General features: G+C 50.6%; 1 protein-coding gene across 1 annotated transcript in view; it reads right to left on the bottom strand.

Moving 5' to 3' along the window:
* Positions 1 to 10664, bottom strand: part of cep120 (centrosomal protein 120) — a 143599-nt gene that overhangs the window by 100894 nt on the left and 32041 nt on the right. Inside the window, exon 5 of the mRNA XM_085967909.1 lies at positions 4365 to 4515. Coding sequence (XP_085824035.1) covers positions 4365 to 4515 — 151 coding nt within the window. The remainder of the gene's footprint in view (positions 1 to 4364; positions 4516 to 10664) is intronic.

The raw sequence follows: 10664 nt of genomic DNA, 5'->3' as shown, positions 1-10664 counted from the left end.
CCCACCCTGTCTCTCTCCCCTCCCCCACCCTCTCTCTCTCCCCTCCCCCCACCCTCTCTCTCTCCCCTCCCCCCCTCCTCCTCCTCCCTCTCACCACCTCCCTACCCCCTCCTCCTCCCTCTCACCACCTCCCTACCCCCTCCTCCTCCCTCTCACCACCTCCCTACCCCCTTCCTCCCTCTCCCCCCCTCCTCCCCCTCATCCCCTCTCTCTCTCCCCCCTCTCCCTCTCCCCTGCCTGAGCCCTCATCCCCCGCTTCAATCCCTCTTCCGCCCCGGGGCCCGGGCCTCGGCACCTGGATGAACGCGTTCCCTCGGCCGTCACCCTGATGCCGTTGGCCGAGGCGAACACCTGCAAAGACATGGCCCAGCCGAGTCCAGCGCCCCGGTCAGCTCGAGGTCCGCAGCCGCTGTTCGGACCGCAGGCCACAAAGCACCCGAGCCCAGCGCCGGCGATGGCTCCATGGAGTTCCTGCCGCCCCACGCACTGACATGGCCCCCGCCCTCCCGAGCTGGCTTGAAGAGCGCCGAATGCGGCTGTGAGAGACGGCCGGCGGGCCCGGTTGCCGGGGTAACCCTTCCCGCTCTCCAAGTCCTGCCCAAGATCAGCACTCCCGAGCCGAGCGGGGAACAGAGAGAGACGCCGCGTCTCAACTGCTGCTGCTGCGCACGCACACCTTTACTAAGGTAACGGCGCTCGGCTGAGGCCCGCCCCTCCAGCCTTCACAAAGATGGCGGCGATCGGGGGCCGCTTGTTGACTGGGGCCGGGAGGTGCCTAGCTTGGGCGTGGGTGCGGAGGAGAGGCCGAGGCTTCGAGGCCTACCTGGAAAAACGGGGAAAGGTAGGAAAATTAATGAGATTAGATAAAAGATTTAGAAAGTAATTAACTTTTTTAAAAAACAATATGTGTTTTAAAAGCAATGTTTTTTTGAAAGACGCAGAAAGCGGGGAAAAAGAAAGGAAAGGTTTGGAATCAAGATGGCGGCGACTCACCTCGGTTCAGAACGATAAGGCCCGCCCACACACGCACCGATTGGTCGACCGTCAGGTCACCAAAGCGTAGGATTGGTCAATCGTCCCGTCACTCGACCGTAGGAGGGCCTGGCCGCACGCGTCAGGAACCCGGCGTACGATTGGTCGACCTCGAGGTCACTCTGTCGCTAATGAGCGGATAATGAGATGCTAATGAGCGGAATTTTGAACGTTTTTCGGATACCGCGGGTGCGATTTTTGTCCGGCCGAAACGTAAATACGCTTACCACCGTTTCGGAAAGGTAAGCTTTCTTTCGACGTAACGCACGCGTAGGTACGCTCTATAACTTTCGAGCGCATAGCCGGACAGACGCACACGTGAGGACAGACAGATAGACAGACAGATAGACAGACAGAAAGAAGTATCCGTTTATATATATAGATGTGCTGCCAGTGAGACGAACAATGCAATTTCTTCTATTTCTCCCACAGCCCCCAATCTGCAATAAGGTCTTGTTCTTAATTGATAGCTAAGCTTGTTTTGACAATTTTCTGCAGTTCTAAAAGAAAATCAGTTAACTTTGTCAGAAGTGATTTTTGTTTCATTTTGCAAATTTAACTAGTAATTTAGTATTTCACAATTCGTTGCATCTATGTAGAAGTGCTATATATTTTCTGCCTTAAGCTCCTCAGTTGATCAATATGTCCATTTGTTGCCATGCTGAAGTTTTATTCCAGTATCTTCTGTCCATTAATCCCAATAACAAGATGTAAAAGTTGCATATCCTATCCTCAGGCATTTGCAACAAAAGGTGTCCACCAATCATGCTTCAGTTGCCTTCAGGTTACCAAGTGCATAGGTTGTTCCAAACTTTGTTTTTTGTTTGATTGACTGTTGCATTCAGGACAATGTAGTTGGTTTATGCTATCTGCTCCAGAAACGATGGCCACAATTTTATGAACCTCGGCTGGTCCATGGCGGGCGAAGTCGGTGGCGGGTCCCGACCCCGCTGCTAACTCCATCCTGGCCTCTGAAATGACTTTCCTTGATGGGGTTTGTTAATCCCATCCAGCATGTTTCCCGGCCAATTAGAGGAAGCGGGTCTGGTGATGTCATTTGATGCGGCGTCATCAGCCGGTTTCCTTAAAGGGACCATGGCTAACTTTAGTTTGACATTTGTGCTGACCATGTTCTATAGCATTGAGGTGCTGCAAACACTGACAATCACTGCACAAAGGTGCAGGGCTTCTCCCAGGGAGTCACAGCACGCAGGGAGGTTGTCTTCCCTTCCCATGGGCGGAAGAGACCTCCCCAGGAGATCAACATAGCATAGGGGCACAAGCAGGGATGTGGTCAGGAGGACCTGGGTGCAGTGCTGCGAAAGTTTCAATGATCTCAGTAGATCACGAAACGTTAGTACAAAGCCACACTCAACCTCATCCTGCTGTGCCTCTCATCACATCCCCATCACTCTGCCTTCCCTACCCTACTCATGCACAGCCTTACATCAACTTGCCTTGCACCTCCAGCCCATCCCTCTCTGTCTACGCTATCACATCCCATCTCACTAGCCTCCTCTCTCTCTCACCCTTATCCTAGTCCAATCATACCAACTAACAACACACAAGGGTAGGCACTTGGGTGTTTTATGTAATGTTCATGTAAAGTTTCTGTTAATGTGGTGTCAAACATTGAAACCTTTATTTTGAACAGTGTTCTTGGACAGATTTGTGTGCACCTTTGGAAGTTGCTTAGTGAGTTGCAGTGAATGGTGAAACATAGGGGCCTAGAAATTAGGTATAGCCCCGCCAGGTCTTTAGCGCCCGAAATTTAGCGCTCGGCCGGATTCCCGTAGCGCCCGCCTGAAATTCAGTTGCGCCGCCCCAACACGGAGGCGGGCGCTATTGGAGGGTTTGGCCGCCTCGTTTGGGGCGAAGAATGTCAGTTTCAGGCGTCCAGCTGCCGCTGCGGCACCCGATGCGGTGCGGCAGGCTGGGGTACTGCAGGCCTCCTCCTTCTCTTAAGGAGGAGCTGCCTGCAGCCGTGAGATCGCCGCTGGATTCCCCCGGCAAATGAGCCCGGCACCACGGAGAAGTGCCGGGCTCGCGGGAGTGACACACCAATGCCGCGGGGGGGTGGTGCAGGAGTCCGGGGAGGGAGGTGCGGCCAGGCGGCCGCCGGGAAAGCGGCCGGCCGCCCCTCCACCTTTATGTGCCGGCCTCTCGGAGCTGCAAGGCACCGTTTTGCAAACGCTGTTTGCGGCCGCCATGGGAGAGGCGGCCGCAACTGAATTTGGCGGTCGGACCGGAATTGCATTGGAACCGGGGTGCTGCGTACACCGATGACGTCATCGGTGCCGGCGCAGCGCTACCGGCTAACGTCGATGTACGGACCAACTGAATTTCGGGCGCGAAACAACTTCCGGCGCAAACCACTCTATAGCCCATAAGTGGGCGCAAACGCGACTGAATTTCTAGGCCAGGGTACCCCCCTCCCTGCAATGCTGATGAGTGTGAAAGGAATGACTTGAGCATTGTAGGGATGCTTTGTGGTGTTGGTGTGGGGTGGTGCCAACCTGGCGCGTCAAGGCAGCTAGGTTGTACAGCGTCAAATGAAGTAAAGCTGGCCATGGTGAGGCCATCCCTGGCCTCCCGGGTAGCAATGTGGTCAAGAGCTAATGCCCTCTGTCCTGTGCAGCATCAGGTGATTGCAGAGAAGGTTGGTGGTGTTGTTGGGGCTGGTCGTAGTGGGGTTCTGAGGACCATGGTGAGAGATTATCAAGGGCACTCATGCTGATGGAATAGATGGCAGGTGAAGTAGAGATGACAGAAGCAATCTGTCAATGGTGAGAGAGGTAATGAGGTCAGACTGGATGGAGACTTGTGTAAAGACTTGCAGCGTCATGAATCTGTTGTGGAAATGCAGTGAGGAAGAGTTTGTGGCTGAGGGACGATATCTCAGGTGGGAGCTTTTACTGTACATTAATGCTGTCAACTCAACAGCTGATTCAATGGCCACTGAACTCCCGCCTCAGCTTGACAGACGTGGTCCACAACCAGCGAGCACCCTATGGGTGAGCTGTCAAATGCAGAAAGTGAGCTCAAATTCATTCTTAAATGGCTCTAAACAAGCCCCTATTTACCTGAATTGGGTCCCCCGCTGTGAACCCGGCGCTGCGGTTGGGTCTGTTCAGCGCTGACAGACCTAACATCGGGGAAAGGTGCATGGCGGCGGGTTCACAGTGGGGACCCAATCTGCTGGGGGAGGAAAACCACTTTCCCACCCGACCCGCCACCGATCATGCCCACTGACCCCCTGCAAAATCCAGCCCAATGGTTCACATTCTATATTAACTGTGTTGGGGAGAAGTGATGGAGCAGCTCACAACCACCTTGCCAAAACCACCTTTCCGTCCCCAGGATTAAGCTCCTTGGGGATCATATTTGGCCAGTCCTCCAATAAAGGAGCTTTCATTGCTGCTTTAATCACAGATTGTTGGCTGATGTTTCCTGCTTCAGGTCCAGTCTGGGTTAGTATGTCAACTAATCACCAAAGTGTTGCAAATTAGAATTGAATTACAGTATGGAGGCGACGCTTGCGTCTGCGTACACTCTGAGGTCGAACTCCAAGCCATCGTCAACACTTCGCTGAAGTTACGAGAGCATAGGCCTTACACTAAACATCCGTAAGACAATGGTCCTCTACCAACCTGCCCCTGCCACACACTACTGCTCCCGATTATCAAAATGCATGACGAGGCCTTGGACAACGTGAACCACTTTCCATATCTCGGGAGCCTACTGTCAACAAGGGCAGACGTCAGTGTGCCAGTGCAGCCTTCGGTCGCCTGAGGAAGAGAATGTTTGAAGACCACGACCTCAAACCCAGCACCAAGCTAATGGTCGACAGAGCAGTAGTGATACCCACCTTCCTGTATACTTCAGAGACATGGACCATGTACAGCAGGCACCTCAACGCACTGGAGAGGTACCATCAACGCTGCCTTCGCAAGATCCTACAAATCCATTGGCAGGATAGGCGCACCAACGTCTGTTCTCGCTTAGGCCAACATCCCCAGCATCGAAGCTTTGACTACGCTTGATCAGCTCCGATGGACGGCCACATCATCCGTATGCCCGATACGAGACTCCCAAAACAAGCGCTCTACTTGGAGCTCTGACACGGCAAGAACGCCCCAAGTGGGCAGAGGATACGCTTCAAGGACACCCTCAAAGCCTCCTTGAAAAAGTGCAACATCCCCACTGACACCTGGGAATCCCTGGCCCAAGACCGCACAAAGTGGAGGAGAAGCATCCGGGAAGGCGCCGAACACCTCGAGTCTCTTCGCCGGGAGCAAGCGGAAGCCAAGCGCAAACAGCGCACATCAACCCAAGCACCCCACCCACCCGCCTGTGACAGAGACTGTCGGTCACGCATTGGACTCATCAGTCACCTGAGAACTCATTTTTAGTGTGGAAGCAAGTCATCCTCGGTTCTGAGGGACTGCCTAAGAAACAAGAAAGTGTTGCAAATTAGAGATTCTGCTTCCTACTTTTCTACATGTATAGGAGTCAACTAACATTTAACTACACCAATTCTAAGTGTCTTCAGGTGATGCATTGAAATTCACTCTGAAAACTTCTGAAAGAAAACTAGCTGGTTGATTGGGTTTATTGTGGATTGCAGAACAAAAGCTATCATACTTTTTATATGGAAGTTTACCAAATTAGAAGAATGTTAATTACCTACATAGAACTTAAAGCACAGAAACACACTGTTCAGCCCAACTGCTCTGTGCCAATGTTTATGCTCAACACAAGCCTCCTCCTTCATTTGATCCCATCAACATATCCCTTTATTTATCCCATTATTTAAATGGTGAACAACTGTGGTCCCAGCACTAATCCTTGTGGAACACCACTTCCCACCTTTTGCCAATCTGAGTAATTACCTTTAACCCCTACTCTCTGTTTTCTGTTTTGTAGCCAGCTTTCTATCCATTCTGCTACTTGTCCCCTGACACCACATGTTCTGACCTTAGTCATGAGTCTACAATGTGGTACCTTATTGTCAGCTTTTTGAAAATCCAAATATATTGGGCTAAAAATTCGGTATCGCCGCGCCAGGTCTTTAGTGCCTGAAATTTTGCGCTCGCCCGGGTTCCCGTAGCGCCCACCTGAAATTCAGTTGCGCCACCCCAAGACGGAGGCGGGCGCTATTGCAGGGTTTGGCCGCCTCGTTTGGGGCGATGAAAGTCAGTTTCAGGCGTCCAGCTGCCGCTGCGGCACCCGATGCGGTGCGGCAGGCTGGGGTACTGCAGGCCTCCTCCTTCTCTTAAGGAGGAGCTGCCTGCAGCCGTGAGATCGCCGCTGGATTCCCCCGGCAAATGAGCCCAGCACCACGGAGAAGTGCCGGGCTCGCGGGAGTCAGACACCAATGCCGTGGGGGGGTGGTGCAGGAGTCCGGGGAGGGAGGTGCGGCCAGGCGGCCGCCGGGAAAGCGGCCGGCCGCCCCTCCACCTTTATGCGCCGGCCTCTCGGAGCTGCAAGGCACCGTTTTTCAAACGCTGTTTGCGGCCGCTACGGGCGAGGCGGCCGCAACTGAATTTGGCCATCGGCACGGAATAGCATTGGAACCGGGGCGCTGCGCACACCGATGACGTCATCGGTGCCGGCGCAGCGCTACCGGCTAACACCGATGTTAGGGACCAACTGAATTTCGGGCGCTAAAAAACTTCCGGCGCAAACCACTCTATAGCCAATAAGTGGGCGCAAACGCGACTGATTTTCTAGGCCATTATGTCTACTACATTATTCTTATCTACCCTTTCTATTACTTCTTCAAAGAACTCAATAAGGTTGGTCAAGCATGGCCTTCCCTTTTGAAATCCATGCTGATTACTCTATTATATTTTCAGTTTCTAGATGTTTTTCTATTACATCTTTGAGTAAGGATTCCATTATCTTTCCTGCCACCAATGTTAAGCTAATTGGTCTATAGTTCCCTGGACTTGTTCTATCTCCCTTTTTAAATATAGGAATCAGATTTGCTGTCCACCAGTCCTCTGGCACTATTCCCTTTTCTAATGAATTTTTATTATATATATGTAACGATGCATCTGCTTATCTTTTCTTTATCTTTTAATATGCGTGGATGCAATCCATCCATACCAGGAGTTTTACCCTCTCTAAGTTTGAGTAGTTTAAATATTATCTCCCCCCTTTCTATCTTAAAAATCTATGGCCTAGAAATTCAGTATAGCCGCGTTTGGGGCGCTAGTCCTGGCGATGCGCAAAGTTTAGCGCCAGGCGCAATTTAGCGCCACCTAGCACGATATTGGGTTGCAGCGCCCCTAAAGGTGATTGCGGCGCTAAATCAGGCACTGCACGCTACTCTTAAGGTGCTAACCCGGCGGTGCAACCCAATTTCGTGGCGGCGGGGCGCAGCGAGGGTGCTGTCAATAATCACTTTCCCTGAGACACAGTGGCGCCGGCCAGCTCTTAAAGGGGCAGGTCAATTGGCATCACCAGACACACTCACTGCCTTGTAGGCCTTCAAAGCGGTGGGAGCCAACCTGTGGCGCACCAGCCTAGCAAGACATGGAAAGGGTGAGGCAGAGGGCGGAATGCCTCACTGATGGGGCACTGGATGCTTTGGTTGGCGCAGTGGAATCAAGGCCAAGGAAGATGGTCGGAATGTGATTTATGTTTTGGACAGTCTCCCCGGTGTGAGAGGCAGTTATGTGTCAGTGTATTAGTTTTGCTTTCTGTTGCCATAGCTTTCTCATGTTTGAAGGAACCACATTTTGTGTAATGAAACACTTTCTTCATTTACAATGGCCATGCCTGCTATTTACATGCATCTTGCCCTTCACAGGCTTGGGGGTATCAGACCGGTTCCATTCCTGTTCTTGGAATGGCAGCAAGCATTCCGTGAGAGGGGCCTAGAAGCTACTTCTGATCAGCCTCTGACGCGCAGCCTGAGAAGAGCCGCTCGCGTAGAAGTTCAGGCCAGCAGCCATCTTCTCAGCAGCCGACAGAGATGTCCTGCACCTTATCTGAGGCTGCAGCTCTGGCTGAAGCAGCTGGCACAGCTCAGTCACCACCTCCTTTCTAAATCGCAGCCTTCTGACACACTGCTCCTCCGACATGTTCATTTAGGAAAACTGCTGTCGGATAACCCTGCCAGCGTAAGGTCTGCTGTGGTGACGTCTGTTGGCCCTCCTCCGTCTGGCCATGCCCCCCCCCTCTCCCTGCGTCTCAGTGCCCTTTCCAGATGATTCAGCAGCAGGACGTTCCCCTCCAATGCAGCCCCCATAATAAGTGCCCACAGGAAGGTTCCCCGTTGTCAAGGCTCACCAACAGCAAAGTGATGGTCAAAAGGCTGAAGATCGTCTGCCTGTGCTGGCTCAGTGGTCAAATGGCTCTCAGTGTGCAGCTCAGCAACTCTTTGTAGCTCTCGAGGAAGTTGTGATCCAAAAATGGCTGCCGCTTTTAAACCACACCAGTCCCCTTTAAATAACGCTCCTCCAGCCCGAGAGCGACTTGGTAAGGCCCAGGTAAGCTGTCACTATTAGCGCCAGGCGCTACGGCGGGGGGCGCCACTGAATTTCCGGTCCGGGGCACCCAAAAGACGTTGCACATTCAAATGACATCATAAGCAGCCTGCGCCCATGAGCGGGCGCTAAGATTTAGCGCCAGCGCTAAATGCATGCTCAATATGGGGCGAGGCGCCTTGCGCCCGCCCGGAAATTGGCTAGCGCCCCACTTCTCGGCCTCTTTAGGCGTTAATCGGTGGCGCTATCAACCGAATTTCTCCCCCTATATCTTTTTTGATCTCTTCTAATGTCATGTCCACCATGTTAGTCTCCCTGATAAATACTGAGGGAAAGTAATTATTTAATATTTCTGCCATTTTGCTCTCATTACCCATGAATTTATTGTGTGTATCCCTTAGTGGCCCTATTCCTATCCTGATTTTTTTAAATTTATATATCTGTAGAATACTTCACTATTTTTATATTTCTTGATAATTTAATTTTGTAGTTTCTCTTTAGTTTCCTAATTGCTTTTTTGACTTCTTTCCTAACCTTTTCATATTCCCTTTTGTCTTCCTCTCTTTTGTTGTCTATGTATTTCGTGTATGCCTTTTTCTTTAGTTTAAATTTTGCCCTTATTTCTTTATGACATGGTGTGTCATTACTGGCTAGTTCTTGCTTTTTAGTGAGATATATTTCCCTTGGACTCTATTGATCACCTCTATCAAATCTTTCCTTAACCTTCTCTGCTCTAAGGAGAACAACCTCAGTTTCTCTAGTCTCTCCATGTAACTCTAGTCCCTCATCCCTGGTACCATTCTAGTAAATGTCCTCTGCACTCTCTCTAAGACTTTGACATCCTTCCTAAGTGTGCTGTCCAGAGTTGGACATAGAACTCCAGTTGGGTTTTAACCAGTGATTTATGAAGGTTTAGCATAACTTCCTTGCTTTTGAACTCTATGCCTCTATTTATAAAGCCAAGGATCCCGTATACCTTTTTACCAGCCTTCTCAACTTGTCCTCCCACCTTCAAAGACTTGTGTACGTACACCCCCAGGTCTCTCTGGTCCTGCACACCCTTTAAAATTGTACCATTTAGTTTATATTGGCCCAGAAATTCGGGTCTCCACGGGTGAGTATGCACGGGGTACTCACCCGTAAGCCCAATGGAAATGCCGGTTTCCTGCATGCACTGCGCATGCGCGGGAAACCGGCACTTCCGTTCCCCTGAACGAAGTGGTTCAGAGTTCGAACGCATGCGCAGGAGAGGCTGCGCATGCGCATCGAACTTCGTTTTTTTTTGCAGGTTTTCCTGGGAGGGTAAGTCTGCAGAATTTACACATTTAAAAAGCAGGCGTAAGGCCTGCTTTTTACAAGGTAAGTGGTGAATTAATTAAAATTAAAACATTTTTTCCACAGGTTTATTATTTTTAAATACTTTAAAGCAAGGTAAGTTTATTTTTAGCCCCGTTAGAAAATAAAATTATTTTTTTCAAAAAATTAAATTATTGTTTAAAATAGTTATTTCATGTAATTTATAGTTTATTTAAAAAATGTGATGTTTTTTAAAATGTATTTGAAGTTTTAGTGATGTTTTGGGGCCGTAGTATTTATAAGTTTTGACAGCTCTTCTTGTCAAACTTATGAATGGAGCATTCCCTGCTCCGATTGGCTTCCCATGGCCCACGTGATCCCAGGGGATGCATCGAACTAACTGCGCCCCTGAGATGCGCCGGCAGCTGGAGCAGGCCCCCGGATCGGAATTCCACGCGGGCCCACAGCTCAACGGCCGGCACGCTAGGTAAGTGCAGGTCGGGGTCTTACACCCGCGGGAAGCCCCCGACCCGAATTTCTGGGCCAATATTGCCTCTCTTCATTTCTCTTACCAAAATGAATCTGTGTTAAATTTCATTTGCCATGTGTCTGCCCATTCTACCATGTGTCTGCCCATTTTACCAGTCTGTTTATGTCCTCCTGAAGTCTGTTACTATCCTCCTCATTGTTTACAACATTTCTGAGTTTCATGTCATCTGCAAACTTTGAAATTCTGCCCTGTATACCCAAGTTTAGGTCATTAATATATATCAAAAAGAGCCCAACACCGATGCCTGGGTATTACCTCTGCACACTTCCCTCCAGTCTGATAAACAACCA

The sequence above is a fragment of the Somniosus microcephalus genome, chromosome 1 (assembly GCF_052327205.1).
Source record: "Somniosus microcephalus isolate GS21.2 chromosome 1, FLI_Smic_1.0, whole genome shotgun sequence".
NCBI lineage: Eukaryota > Metazoa > Chordata > Chondrichthyes > Squaliformes > Somniosidae > Somniosus > Somniosus microcephalus.
Note: the sequence above shows the minus strand (reverse complement) of the source record. Positions and strands in the feature narration are given on the sequence as shown.